At 38.5% G+C, this 16,006-nt stretch overlaps 1 protein-coding gene across 3 annotated transcripts in view; it reads right to left on the bottom strand.

Moving 5' to 3' along the window:
- Positions 1–16,006, bottom strand: part of Galphao (G protein alpha o subunit) — a 105,878-nt gene that overhangs the window by 76,873 nt on the left and 12,999 nt on the right. For all 3 annotated transcript variants that reach the window (XM_022069326.2, XM_087343553.1, XM_022069327.2), the window contains one exon: positions 1,688–1,730. In XM_022069326.2, the coding sequence (XP_021925018.1) occupies positions 1,688–1,730 (43 nt within the window). The remainder of the gene's footprint in view (positions 1–1,687; positions 1,731–16,006) is intronic.

The following is a 16,006-nucleotide window of genomic DNA, read 5'->3' as shown; positions in this document are numbered from 1 at the left end:
TAGGGACAGGCAATCAGTGACAAAATGATTAAAAAAAGCTACTGTAGTATGACGGCGGAAAATCAATACAGCTACATGAAGTCGCATACGACTGTAATCGATTCCCAGGTAGATTAGAGACACTAAGTACGCAACGCATTAACCTAATCTGAAAATGCTTATCTGACGTCGCGACTACTCAACGCGTCCTGTGTAATAAAATCAGAACTGTTTCCCTGCTTCCCTGTAGTTCTCACAACTACACGTCAGAAGATCACAGTATCAAATTCTGGCAAATGTTCGTTTGCGCTTTAAGATTTCTTATAAACCATAGCAAAACTATACAACAATGTAGGTCAAAACCGTGTAGCCATGTATATCTACATGTACTACCGCCAACCAAACTGCGTATCTGAAGACTAGGGTTTGATTCCCGATAAAGGCAGACTGGCTTTGGGATCAACCCAGCCCCCTATCCAAAGGGTACAGGGCGACCTCCCCGGGGGCTGAAACTGACCACTCACAAATAGCCAATGCCAAGGTTAAGAATGTTTGGAGCTGTACCTCCTCAGTTTGCGCTTATTATTCGTGTCCTCTCGACTTAGATTCTCGTCCGGACTGAGTTGACTTTCCTTTAAATAGCACAAGGTCTCTTCATTAACCCTTTGAGGCTAAAGCTCGTCTAAACATTATTTAAGCATTCAGTCCGTACCGCAAAGGAAGCATCGCTCCATCAATACGAAGACCCACTTGTTAATGTAATTTAAGGAAATAATCTCGCATTTGATGTTGTATATAACCTGTGCAGTTGAAAAATATATCTTTAAAAAAAGGTACCTTGTTAAGAACCTGTAAAACTATTACATTGGTAAAAAAATTAACAACTCCAAGAATAGGAATTTTCTTCAGCTTTCCCTATCCAACTGGCCAAATAATTAATCGAAATGGTAGTAATTGCGTTCGACACCGTGACTACAAATTCTTTCCAATGCAACTAGCACTGAACCACTTCAATGCAGTTGTCTTCGTACCGTTACTCCAACATGCATTCTAACTGCATATTAATATTAACACCTAGGTTTAAATTCATGAAATTTACGAACCACAAAATTCTAAGCATTTATTTTATCGTCTAGGCCACAGATCCCTAAATCCCTTAATAAGTACAGTCAGTAGAGGATACGAAGCATCATCGGTTCCTTCCAATATCGTGTAAGCAACAACAAAAGATGTGAACCTTTGAAATAGATTAACCCCTTCAAAGGTAAGAACATTTCTTTCTCACGAATTCCAACCACTTCCGATCGTAATGACCTCGGTATTTAATAATGGAAAGAATATACGTCAGGATTCTATCAGTAGATTCAAATTGTTTGTAGCGTTCCAATAATGTAATTAAGTTGTAATATTTATGATATGCAAATAAGAGTAGGCATCTGTGTTAATTAGAGCTGTTCTGTATTAGAGGGTTAGTAACAGCTGATCCACGCTGCGAAACGAAAAAGTACAAGCGAACGAAGAAGATGGAGAGGAAAGACGCATAGGAAACAGAAAAGACGTGGAAATAACATCGAAGAATATCAACTAAACGTGGAAGAAAGAGGAAACGATGAAGAAGTGACAGAGACGAACGAGGAGGATGACTGTCAGTCGTCTAACCTAAACAGACTCATTCAGCTCTCAATTCGTAATTTGCGGAAATACTTACTTCATTTGTTTGACTATCGTACTTTTCCCGGATTCACCAGCACCTGAAACAAAGAAAAAGATGACTGCATTACATGAATAAGCGATCCTGACCATTAATAATAATTAAACTCTTCTCTGGCCCCATTTTGAATACGCTCTCTCCCCCAAAACAGCGACGGGCAACCTTTATTGCAAAAGGGCCAATTACAAGAACTTCTTGCAAAAACACCAGGCGCGTCAGCGTAGAAGCATGCAACCTGCTTGATATTTTCTTATGGAATTCAACATACTAAAGCTGATCATTATGTAAGCACGACGACACTCAACATCACTACAGACAGGCCTGTCATAATTAAGAGAAAGACTGTGAGTTTAAGAAATCGCTATATGGAAAAATATATTATTAAAAAAGTTGTTACAAAGTTGTATACGAACCTAAGCACAACATGTTAAAAATAATTTTGTTCTATTTTTATTTCTAGGAAATGTAGAAACAAGTGAACTGATATTGACTTTAGATGGTAACCGAAAAACTAATACTATGAATACAAGAAGCGGTCCATTCCAACAAAATTAATCCAAGGAGATGGAAGGATGTTGCATTTGGAAATTCATAAACTTAAAATTTGTATAAGTCTACAGGACAAGAGGAAAATGTCACAGTCGTGTAAAAGCGTATTACATTATTTATTTTTAAACGAGAAACAAAACTAGCTGTGATGAGTAAGAATCTTTCAGTGTTTGTCTTTCTCAGTGCACCGATTTCCTGTCAGTTCAGTGCCTACTACAATCATCAATCACGTGAAAACAAATTACGAAAGTCACGATAAATCTCAGTCAGAGTAGCTAATAACGTTGATAATATTCGAACCCTGAACATCCCGAATACAAATCCAAAACGTCACCGCTACACTAGCTTACTTGTTCTGCTGCTTTAAGAATAACAAGGGAAACCACTTTAACATTTCGGCTCTGGGAAGGGACACAAGTTCGTCCAATTTCCCTCCTGCAAACTTTTTTAAAGTGTAATGAATTTCAAACCGCAGTCACGGATATGACGTCATAACGGAAGAACATATCCTGAGTCGCCTGTACAATATGGCGCCAACAGCCAACAGCAGGACCCTCTATATTTAACCGAATGATGTGTTCAGTGTCCATCCTCTCGTGGGCAAAATGGTCGACTTATCAAAGCGGAAAGTTTTTGATCATTTCTTTATGAAGCACTTTCACAAACACGGTGCTTTCAAATCACTGTTGAGAGCCACACTCTCTGTAATGTCGTCCTCAGCATATCAATAAAGCGTATATGCCTCTACTGCGTCGAATCTGAAATCTGTGTCAAGCATACAGCAACATAAATCACAAGAATGTAAATTAAAGCTGTGTTTTACCTAACACTTTAAATGTTAAAATCTACATATCTCGATCGGAAACATTACAATTACCTACATACGTAATGTTATTTAATATCAAAAAAGGGGACCTCACAATTAAGGGAAGGGAAGAGACCACTTGACAGACTCAGGAGTAGATGCAAAGATACTAGCATAGTAACTAGGATTTGATGTTTTCACGGCGGTGAGTCTAAAGATGGCTGCCTACATAATCAGGGGCCATACTAATGTTAGTCCACTTGAAACTAATCTGTAATACTGCACAGACGTCTTCTATCGACGTAAATACCCCACATTAAGAATGAATAATTAATGTTAATATCCACGTGCATTTCTAGCAAGAATATTTAAAACTGTGATAAAATTGATTTAATATGCGGAAAAGTAATGTTCAATTATAATCTGCTGATTTTGAATAGTTACATTTCCAGTCTTTAATTTTCTGGCTTATAAAATAAAACACTAAATACCAGGCTGAGTATTCAGAATTACATTTTAAATTATTTTTTTGTATTTTAAAATACGCTCTGTAAGCTTGGCATCACACCTAGTTCTGTAAATACCTATCGTATTAGGAGCGAAGAATAATTTGCATTTATTAAGAAAACAATTTTTTAAAAGCATTCATGGGGAGAGAGAGGTGTACTACGTTTCCAAGGATTTACAATAATACATTGTTGATAGATTCCATTGTTTTCGTTATCGTCGTCTCTCTCTCTGTGTATGTGCACACACAAATCAACATTTCAGATCAGATTACATCAAAATAGATTATTGTATATAACAATACACAACATTTGGTGGTAAATAGTCAACAAAGCACTGATCAAAAGCTACATTAAAAGGACAAATAGGACATAGGGTTGAATACAGTTAACGATATGTATACTAAATTCAGGCCTGTAGCTCAGGAAATTTCAACCTTTTCCAAACCGAGAGCTAAACTCACATTCAGACCGCAAAGTTATGAATGGGAACAATTAGATTTAATAGTTTATTACCAAGAAGTTCTCTAAAATAAGGAAATTATTTTTCATCCTACAGGATAACACACTACGTCTTAGAGAAATGCTTGCGGCAGACAAAAATCTCGTCAGAAGGCCGCGTGTTGAGACCCCCGGGTTAATGATGAACACCAGTCAGAGTTTAGGATATCCTGTCCGAATTAACCGTAACGAGTCCCACAGATCAGAATCCTCATTGAGTGAATCAGATAATCTAGAAACATCTCACCTTTTTATGTAACTCGACGGTTCATTCATCACCAAGAGTCCACAAATTAATTATCAATAACGTTATTCTTGCATGTCCCTGACATATCAAAGTATATTTAATTTGTGTAAATAACTGATCGCAAAAAAGAGAGTTCTCATTTTTTCGAAATTTTACTCGAGATAATATGCGGTCAGACATCGCTTCCAAATATGAGGTCCGAGTAAGAATTGCCCACCCCTGGTTTAGTTCGTTCCTTCAACGTAAACTCGTGCGTGACTCCTGACTGGTCCCACGTGATGGTGGCACGACAGGCGTCGATAGAACGTGGCGCCGTCGGTCTGCTGCAGCGCCAGACCACATGGCGCCCCCGAGTCATCGCAAATGAACGCAGGGGACGATAAGAATGACTGGTACAGTGGTTAACATTCCCGCTTCGTATTCGGGGACATTCCCACCCAGGGGGGCCATTTTTTAAGTATCTCCTGGTAGGTCTGTACGCAAGGACAATGCAACAACAGTAGTCATCGTCTCCTTATTCAGCGTTGCATTATTACTACGTAAATCCTTTTAATCTTTCCGCCTGGCTGTTTATACGCGGTTTAATGTAAGGGTTATCAACCCGAACCCGCCGAATTATGTGCGGCCTCAGTACACTTTTGTATTTATAACTCAGTACAATGGACAAAACAGTTGAGTAAGTAATGAAAACGAAAAATCAACAAACATGTTAAAGACAATTCAGAAAGATGCTAATCTGTTTGCAATTTCAGAAAATATCAGTCACTAAAACCTGGCGGTCCGCTACTCGACAACAAAGGGTGAATGTGGGCTAAGGTCTTGAAACGTTGAGGAGCCCTGATTTAATGTATGTATCTATCTATGGCCACAGTTGCTTCGTCGCTAAACGACCGCACACAGATTTATAAATGACGCAATTTATTTGGTACTTAGGAGTCTTATTACCACGCGGCACAGCGACAGCAAAAATGGTAGAAAACGTGTGACGTCACATCCTTTTGTTTTTATGACACCAATTTAATTTACCAGTTCTTGTCTGAAGTACTGTGCCAATTTCCATATCCCAATTAAAAGGCTAGAGTGCTACGCGAAAAAAGTAATGTTTTTCTTTAATCCCGAGGCAGCAACTCCTTTCTGGTCAACGTAAACACATGAAGATAAAGTCGATCATATTAAATAGCCTAAGCAAATTCATTACAATATATTTTAAAGAAGACCTGGCCAAAAAACGCATACAAGGGTATAAAAAATTTCCCATATCTAAACGACTAGACTACTAGCAAAAAGCTTCAGAACAGAACCACCTCATGAGCACATAATGTTCAGGAGACAATGCACGGGACGTATCAAACTGCAAACCGGTTTATACGCATAAGAACAAATCAATAATAAAGGAGTCACACACTCAGACATGCAAATTGACTCACACAGATGGACTACTCTAAACCAGTCGCTAGGATATGCGAACATAATTGCATTATGTATTAGATTATGTTATTAGGAACAAAACACAAAATTGTGTACAGAAAGCCATGTGGGATCAATGTGAATACCACGCTGTTTAGTTTAAAAGCGAGTTTAGGTAAGTTTTCAATTCCTCAGTGTAAAAGAATATTTTTTCTGGCAGTACAGACGCGTACACAGTAGAGATACCTCTTTAAAAGAACGGAACATACGTTATTAAAAACAAATTAATAGTTTTCTTGGTAAACGATCACACATGTACATTGTAATTTAAAAATATTTTATACGAAATTATTGTTATATATATTGAATAACTTATTACTGAAGTACAGATTTTCTTTAAGTTAAAACTGGCTGATATAATGCAACCGTCTTATGGGGTTCGGGAGCAGTAGTACTTTTAATCGCCCCGATATGAAGAAAAGTTAAACACAATGTCTTTAACAAACAGACACAGCATTTAAGAGAGAAGTCAAAATTGGACACATAAGAAAGTGAAAAATAATGTGGAATACTAAATAGCAGACCTATTTACAGCACCTACGGCTTAATTTTGTTAAATTTAAAATTTGTAGTAAAAATAGTATTCACAAATTTTACTCGAAAACCAGTACATATATCGCACGCGTTATATCCTTACTTCGACTAAACATCCTCCATGCAAAGTCCGCAGTGAAATTTTGGATAAATACAAATTTCGTAATTTTAAAATCGAGGTCTTACTCTAATACTCCATATGTGATACCGTGGAATAGTATTCCACTTACATTCACCCTGTATTATCCTCTGCCCGCAATTCGCCATTAATGTGTAACTTCCCTCCAATGTTAGCCATTTGCCGGAAAATACTTCAGAAAAGCTGTTCTGTAAACATTCAACCATAGGTGTTTGAAGGCAGTCCACTATAATAATCGCTACACCCGTGCATTTCTTGAGAAATTCTGTTTTCAGACTTGCTCTAAACAACGTCCAGAGTTGGCTGATGGAATGACACAGCGATGTCAACCAACTCACTGCTTGTTGTCAAGCCGGTGGCATGTACTTCAACGATTTTCCCTGCAACATCATGTGACTCATTGTTCCAAAGCCTGTATTCCACTTTACATCTATCTGTAGTCAAATTACATTCTGTCTCTCGTTTCTTACATGTAAAAACAGACTTGCAACTAGAGCTCAGCCTAAGTACAAATATCACAAATGCGTTCTTTCCGATTTTGTATACCTCACTGATCTTGATGACGACATACTGCAGATAAAAATATACTGTGGCAAAACACCACACCGTTAACAGTAAGTAGTTTGTTTACCTTCTGTTTCGTTTGAGATTCGTCATATCGAGAAAATTGCTATATTATTAAAAATAATGAGCCGATATTAAGTTTTATGTAAAATGATATTTATTTTCGTAAAAGAAACTCGCGGACAGACGACCGGAAACTCATTTCATTGCGATTCATGCACAGAAAGCAAAACAAAACCTTGAAGATGGCAGTCTTCTGGGTTGTTGCGCCGTGTAGTCTGATAGAAGTTTACCGACGTTTCACAGGTCCTGATGATGGAGGCAACAAGGACCTCTGAAACGTCGATACTCTTCCACCAGATTGCACGGCGCAACAATCCTGAAGACAGCCACCTCCATACTCACCGCCGTGAAATCTCAAATCCTACTTGTAACAAAATCTTATTTACTTCTAAAACGTGAGCCTGAATACATAACTTTCTGAAGTTTGCAAATGAACGATGAAACAGAAAGTAAGATATTTTGAAACGCTAATTCTGATTTGTTACTATCATCCCCCACTTTTGCCCCTCCACAAAAGATGATACTGCCTTGCATTCTGGCGATGAGACGTAATAATTGGATATCCATTAACAGCCCACACGACTTCAAATGGAAACATACAAAAGCAATAATCTTGCTTTTCCTGTAACCTTCATTATAAACACAAGCATGGCTGCTATATATCGATCATAAACCCATATGTGCGCGCATGCGTACGTGGGAAGAATTAATTTCTGAAAGTGTTCACATGCCAAGAGCGTGCCAAAAGAAGGATAACGGTAAAGCTTCTCTTCACACCATCGTCACAGTACTTACACAACACGCTCAATATATCTTACCGTAATACCCCAATATTTCTTGCTTTTTCTCCCTTCAACTAAAATACTTTTCACGCCACCAGAAGCATAGAGCACACGAAACAACAATTTCATTTGCTGCTTTGTGTGGGTAAAAAGCATAGTCTGCCACTTTCATGAAAGGGAGCTGCAAGTGTCTGAAACCTATGCGATTATGAAATACTTACTTCGTGATTTACACAGGTCACCTACTACTGCCAGGGTAGTGAAAGTAAGGACACTACAGTAAGCTAGACATATAGTTTAAACGGCGAAGACAGAAATGCATACAGAATTTTGGTTTAAGTTATGGGAAAGTAACATTAACATTTAGGGTAAAGACAAAATTGTTCCTGGCACTTAAATTTGTTAAGAAGAGAGCCAAAAGAAAGTACGGTCGCTTGAGGCTAAATTGTTTTGAGAAATTACGAGCATAAACTCATGACAGTAATTTGTTTTATCGCCCTTCGTGTCTGCTGTTCTAATTCGTTCGCGTTAATATGTTGGCAATACATTTATATGTTGTCCTATGGCAACCAACGTGAACAGGTAGAAGTCAGTAAAATGTAGGCCCATAAATAAATGGACAAGTCACAGTGTTTCTGAAATAAAACGCAATCTAAATTTTGACACTAGGCTGTTGATGTTTCCATGTAAAGCACCACTTTCACAAGACGTTCCAAAAGAAAATGCAATAAAATATTTTATTAGTTGCACAAAAATTAAGAACTGATAATAATATGGGAAAACAGGACTTAAGGGATATGGATTGGTGTAATCTGATTCCGGGTAGGGATCGATGGTGGGTTCTTGTAAAGGCGATAATGAACCTTCGTGTTCCATAAAATGCAGGAAATATCTCGACTATCTGAGTAAACTGTTATATTCTCAACGAGGACTCTGTTACATGATGATGATTATGAGAATAATAGTAACATAATGTATTTTTCAAAGGCTCTGAGTCGGAGAATAAGTTACGAGTTTTAAGTTCGGAAGGTCGAAAATGGGAAATATTCAAGTCCTGTAATACTGATGCAATACTGAATCTTAAATCGGGTTGGATCAGGAAGGCAACGACATTAAGTTTATATCCCTCAAATTCATACTACTCTCTTAAATTTTGCTGGAAGGCAGACTCGAGCTACAGGCCGTTTAAAAACGACAAACTTATAAGCCGACTTTGTCTCAGAAAGTTAGTTCACACAGACAACTTTCAGTGCACTACTGCAACTTTCTGATAACATAATATCAAGACAAAAAGGCAACTTCCCTGAGACTAAGCAGTATAAGATTGTGAATAGGCACTAGATGAAATAAGTGGTCGGTTCATAATCGCTAGAGGAGCCCCGATAAATAACGGATAGGAAACTGGGTGAACCTCAGAGCTGGTCTGGACATGGCGAAAAGAAATATCCTGCCTACTAAATCGAACCCCAATAATGCTGCCATCATAAGGGCGATGTACTCATCGCCCTGATGATGGAGGTAGCAAGGACCTCTGAAATGTCGGTAAACTTCTACCAGACTACACGGCGCAACAACCCAGACACATGGCCATGAAAACCTCAAATCTGAATAGGTACGCACACTGCCCTATACTGAAATACGGTATATTTCAACTGCAGGTTGTATTAAGTCATAAGAAAACAGGTTCACAGGAATTAAATTATGATTATACAGCTCAAAATTCCTTTCCTGTCCTTGAAGTCCAAAGTACGGTACCGCTCCACCTACAAGTTGTCGGACAAACTTCAAAGTTTCGTTCCTTTGGTTTGAGATATTGTAATAAAGACATTTAAATTGTTTGAATACAGAATCTGTAGGAATATTTGCAATGCACCGCTGTACCAAGACACATTCTTAGGTGAAGAGGTTCAGTGTGGTAAGATGCAAATTTTAGAAGATCTATAGCATTCACGTGATCGTCATGTTGCTATTTTTTGGTTCTTAAAATAAGTTAAGAGACACATTTTAAATATGTTTTTTGGGGTACAACGTTCCTTTGGCCTATAATAATGGCCGCCATATTTGTAATATTGGTGGCTTGAAACTGAATAGCACATAAATGGAATAGCCTCCAATTATATTATAAACATAAAATTCAATGAAAATTATTCAGTTGGTTCTAACGTTATGGGGGAAAGAGGTGTGTGTCATTACATAACCGCACAGGCCAATTTCCTTGGAAAGAAACACAGGTTGGAAACTTCACAAGCCGAAGAATTCCGTTGATACGCGAGGTGTTGAAGAGAGAGCAAGTTAGCTCCACTGCAATATCAAGCGATCACGGCGTGAAACAGACATCTGGCGCTCTGCTGACGTCGTTTGTTTGTTAATGGTTGCTTCATCACAGCGCCGAAGGAGATAGGGTCGTGTGATTAGTGGAGAATCAGAGTATTCCTCTGCCTAAACAAACTTTAGTTTGTATTCGTGGTCCCACAAACTCTTGGCCCATAAATCACACCCACACAGCAAAATCAAGCAGCCAAATTTAAATGGAAATGCAAGGAAATGTTGCGAGCTTGTAAACTGGTCTTTCTTTCCCCAATCCATTTTCGGCACAATTCAATGTTATTCTACACACCCACACTGGCCTTCATGTTATTTTACTGCAGATACAAATTGCTATAAAGATAATCACACACTGCACACAGTAAGTAAGTACTATTACGTGTTTTCGTTATGGATTTGCCATATCGAAAGTACGGCCCTGATGAAGAAGGCATCAAGCACCTCTGAAACATCGGTAAACTTCTATCGGACTACATACGGCGCAACAACCCAGAAGACGCATCTTAGCGGTATGCATATTTCCAAGATAATATTATTATGGGGCAATTAACTGGAGCATAATATGGGCCATCCCCGAGAACCGGTTCAATCCCGTGTGACTTCAAGTGAGATTAATGGTGGATAAAGTGGTACTGCAGCAGGTTTATCTCCGAGTTCTTCGGTATCTCCTTGATGGTAGTAATTCCAGAAATGCTCCATATTCATCCATCACCGTCTCATGAGACGCATGACTGCCCTCACCGTGCAGCACACAATCATACAGTCTTAAGTTATGACCTTCACCTCTGACCTTCTCTTCCTTTCAGATGCTGAAATGGAAATTTCATTTCCACGAACAATGCTATTTTACAGAAGACTGAATTTTTAATATGACGATTTACACCCGCTGTGGATACGTTAAACACATAAATTCGTTGCAAAAGACGGTTATGTTCTAGGTGCTTCCAGCACATATTAACAATAATAATTTCATTTCCAAATGACAGTCCGTGCTGAAGCAGGAAATAGAAGCTCGTGATAAAAAGAACACTCAAAAGAAGCAAAGTAGGATTTAGGAGGAGGCGGGAATCAATAACATCCAACCTTCAGCTAGCAGACAGCAAGATAAACTCACAAACTCACAAAAAACAAAATTGGTTTTGTGCGTGTGTCTGGAGGACAGAGTTGCCGAGTTGGGAAAATGCTGAAAAAATGCAGAGAAGATTTTTCGGTGACTTTTTGATGTGCCCACACTGTGACGTTTAGACAGACAGTCACTGACCGAACTGTTTTTAATTTAATTTTGTCTTTCTTACTCTGATCGTTAGTTATTACTTACTTAACAAAAACCAACTACATTTATTCGCTGTTGGCTTGGCGTGGTTTATTGGCGATATAAATACTAGTGAACAAAGAGTAAGTACACGTAGTTAGTTCTTGTAATTTCTGTATATATTTCTGAATGGTATGAAGGGTTTTAGGGCCACTGCTTTGTTTGTATGCTCTATGTTTCCGTCTGCAGCCTACATTAACACATGATCTTTCTACACAAGCATTTCGGCATAAACATGCTATTATCAGTGTTGCATCACGAGTAATAGTAATTTAATGTGTTCTAGGCAGAAAGTGTAAAATAAATGCACTATTCTTCTTTATGCTTTCTCTTCATAACAGTATCTTCATTCATATTATCTGGTGGACCTATTAGGACCGTGTTGGTGGATATGTGCAGAACGCGTGTTTCTAACAAGACCACTGCAACAATTCATGTTTTCTTCGCATCTACAGCTACATGACTTCGCCTGTAGAAATAAGAATACTTTTGAAGATTTCTGTCTTCTGGGTTGTTGCGCTGTGTAGTCTGGTAGATGTTAACCAACGTTTCAGAGGTCATACTGCCTCCGTCAACAGGCCCTGATGACCTCCTAAACGTTGGTAAACATCTACCAGACTACACAGCGCAACAACCCAGAAGACAGAAATCTTCATATTCACCGCTGTGAAAACCTCACATCATATAAGAATACTTTTCTCTGGAAGGTGCTCAGTAGTGCCAGCCACCGACACTGTTGTAGGATGACGTGTCTTCTGGGATGATGTATTCTGGTACAAGTTTTACCAACACGGCGCAACATCCAAGAAGACACGTCATCTTCATTCTCGCCGCCGTGAGAGCCTGAAACCTACCCACGGGTAACACGTAGATCGAGACCTGTCAAAGACAGAGACATTATTTATGGTCTAACTTGTAGGGCAAACCATTCAAGATCAGCACGTATCACAAAAATGTTTACATCATTCTTTTCGTTGAAAATTCGTGAGTGTTAATCATATTCTTATATTATTTTTCCGACATTTCGTCGCCGCAGGAAGAGGAAGCAGCGAGATCCGCCACGTCAGAGATTTCCAGGACTTCGAAACACTACAATGAATTAATATAAAGGATTCTGGCAACAGTGGTTACTATTTTCGTTCTCGCTTAGTAGCCTTTCAAAACTGAACACTGTGTAGGGTATCCCATTGTATTTCCAGGCATGAAACAGCTCTTTACCCCACGCCAGTTCTATGATACATGATAACGCTCAGACCAACTCATCAAACTGAAAACAAAGATGGAAACACAATGTAAATCATAAACGCCGAGATGACAACTTCGAAAAACATGTTTATGGTCTCATAATTGAAACGGATTATGATCGTAAACCTGCAGAACTTTTCTGTCCTACAAATAACTAATGCAATATACCAGAGCTCACAGTACTTTAGATAAGAGTGTAAAAATTCACTACAGTTTAAAATACACGTGCTGTCCAAGTCGTTCTCTGCGATCCTGCATTTCAGTGGCGACGATTACACAAATATAATCGATTATCGCATATACAAATCCACACTCCCAGAGCCAACAACACGAAAGATACCACAGGTTTACAGTAATAAAATACCACCTTCTATTTCGTTGAATGTACCGCATATAAAATTATTTTTAAATATGTATTACATCCTAATTACAGTTACCTTTTATGAACTGTACTAAGGTTTGGTCAAGATCGGTGGTTTCTTTGCTGAGGAAAATTATGATAACTCGGAATCAGTCGGGCAGTTTCGGAGATAAAACTTGCAGACCATCACCACCTCCTCTAAATGCGTCCATACACTGCAATTTGTCCTAACCGCGTATAATGAAAGCTCACATAGCCTGCATCTTTAAGGGAGAGTGGCACAACAGCCAATGCCGGCTTAACCAGTAGGCAAACTAAGCGGTCACCTTGTGGGCAAATTGCGGGAGGGGAGGGGCATAATGAATAACAAGAAACGAAAAACAGCGTAAAGTGAAATATAAGAAGCGTATAAAATAGAAAGTGAAAATCAGATTGAAAGAATAAATAAGTATTCAGGTTCGCTGCTTTGTAATATGCCGCCAACAAAATAAATGGTTGATGTGTAGTGTATTGAAGACGACAATGCGATCAGTCGGCACATTTCGTCAAAAACTGCCTCATGAATGAGCATCTTCCGCGGGTATCGTCAGCGGCACGACCGATTTTGTGCCAACAGGCTGTTTCGCTTTTGTTGCAACTTTTCTTTCTACATTTTATCTGCAGAGGTTACATTTACAAGCATTAATCGTTATGTAAATTTATTTATTATTAAAAAAGTTCTCTAATGCAAAGAATTGAGCAGCGTGCATTATTTTATACATACAAGTGATCTGTTGTCACATGATTCAATTCCGAGATATAACTGTAATGTGGCACTGTGCACTTGATGCACAATATTCATTTTCCGAAGTTAATTGGTGGGAGGAGGCCAAACACCTTTGAGCCTGCCCTGACTATGGCCTATTGTTGCAAGGATAATCAGGGTCACAAACTGATTTTTCTTTGTTGCCATTAGAACCAACGTATGAGCATAACATTTTAATCTTAACATCCGGTAGACTAGACAGATTCAATTTCTTACACGCGAAAGAGACAATCTGGAAATGTCTGACGCCAGATCAGTTCCTCTGCTCTGAGAATGATATTTTGTGGCAGTCCACACCTCAAGAAAACAAGTCAAGGGTAGGAGGGGGCAAAGACGCTACGACGGAACGAACATACAATTCCACAAACATTATCATCTTCCAAAGCAAACTGCTTCAATATCTGAATTTACTGTGGAATAAATCAAGTGCGTACTTTTATTAGAATGGCGTGACATTCACTTCTTTATCTTACATGGTTTGTGAATATTCGATTTCTGTTTCTCCTGACGATTTGTGCACCGCGGTCCAGAATTCTTTGCTTCAACACTACCATTGCCTACATTAAATCTTGTCAAATCCGGATGTGGGCGTCTGTGAATCAACGTGGTTTACGAAATCCCACACGATCCAAGAGCTTCGTTGCAGTTTCCATTCCCAAACCACTTTTTTTTGCGGTATGAACTTCCTTCAGATAAGGTGGCAAGTCCATCCGTCAACGTCAGCCATATGTTGAATCGCACAGCTTGTTTTATGTCTGCACTGTGATAGGTGCACTTACAGAGGACTATGTATTATTCCTGTTATTATTCCGAGCTGCGAAGATCGAATCGAGATTGTATCATGATATATAACAATGTATTAGAGCTGCGATAGTATTTATGCATTCTTTGCACGATGAGCATAAAATAAATGTCCATCTGTCCACATTATTCAACTCGAAAACTGCTAACGGATTTGGATAAAATTTGAAATAGACTTATGCAACTGCGGACTGCTCTAAATCGTACTTTTCAATTTTCTACAACAGGTAATACCAACATGGCGGATGAGCAAACTTTTGAGGTGAGACTGTCGACAGAGTCACTCGCAATAAGGCCATAGATGATATATGGTTAGAGATTTTCGGGAAATGAAAAAGTTACTATAATTCAGCATTATAATTCTTTGCATAATGTAAAATAACAACAGAAGCTGCATAAAAGAAAAAATAAACTTCGCCAGGATTCGATCCTATGACCCCGTGCGTGTAAGTCCAGTATGCTACCATAGACCTAAAGCACCGTATGACGTAATATTATTGATTTGGTAATCAAACGCGATCGTAATCATAATAATCAGAACTGTGAAACAAGCCCTTTGCCTGTTCCTGGAACAAGGATTAACATTTCTCCATCTTCGTGTCAGATGTTACTTGCATCTTCTGTCCTTCCACTTATACCGATTAAACAAATCTGGGTCTCGGTTTCAGGCATTAGTTACTCGTGTTCTGGCCACTTAGTTTGATATTCGTATCGAGCTGTTATCTATTATTCCATTTCTTCAATACATTCATTGCATTTATGATCTGACATTCTCCATTCTTCGAGCGTCCTAAGGAAGAGAATTTTTACTGCCTTCATTATATTAACTTTTTCTTTGGTTAACGTTCAACATTCAGACCGGAGCATATACATCGCTATTATTCTACAGAATTTTTAATAGCGTTTGCTTGTTTAATTTCCGTTGTGGCCCGCCTAATGTTCGATTTATGTAAACATCACTCTCTCTCTCTCTCTCTCTCACACACACACACACACAAACACACACACACACAAAACCTGTTACAGCAGGAATCGAAAATGTCCCCGGTTTAACCTAATCAATCTTCTTAATGAAAAGGAAGTACAGTTGTGAGAGTACCGTGCACTTTGGTAACAAGTATTAATCAAAAGAAAAATAACAAAAATGATATCCGATCTTCGGTTAACCGACAGTCCGTTTTATCCGACGTACTGAGCAAATACCCATTACTAATAAAATAAATAAATAAATTCTTTCGTTTACAAGTTTACATAGTGTTAAATATTATTTGTATTTGTGAGATTTCTAATGCCTCACTTTTTCTTCTTAA

The sequence above is a fragment of the Zootermopsis nevadensis genome, unplaced genomic scaffold (genome assembly GCF_977971745.1).
Source record: "Zootermopsis nevadensis isolate Lab colony 2312 unplaced genomic scaffold, Znev_1.0 Znev_ptg000006l, whole genome shotgun sequence".
Classification (NCBI taxonomy): Eukaryota; Metazoa; Arthropoda; class Insecta; order Blattodea; family Termopsidae; genus Zootermopsis; species Zootermopsis nevadensis.
The sequence above is the reverse complement of the archived record's forward strand: the minus strand, read 5'-3'. Positions and strand labels throughout refer to the sequence as shown.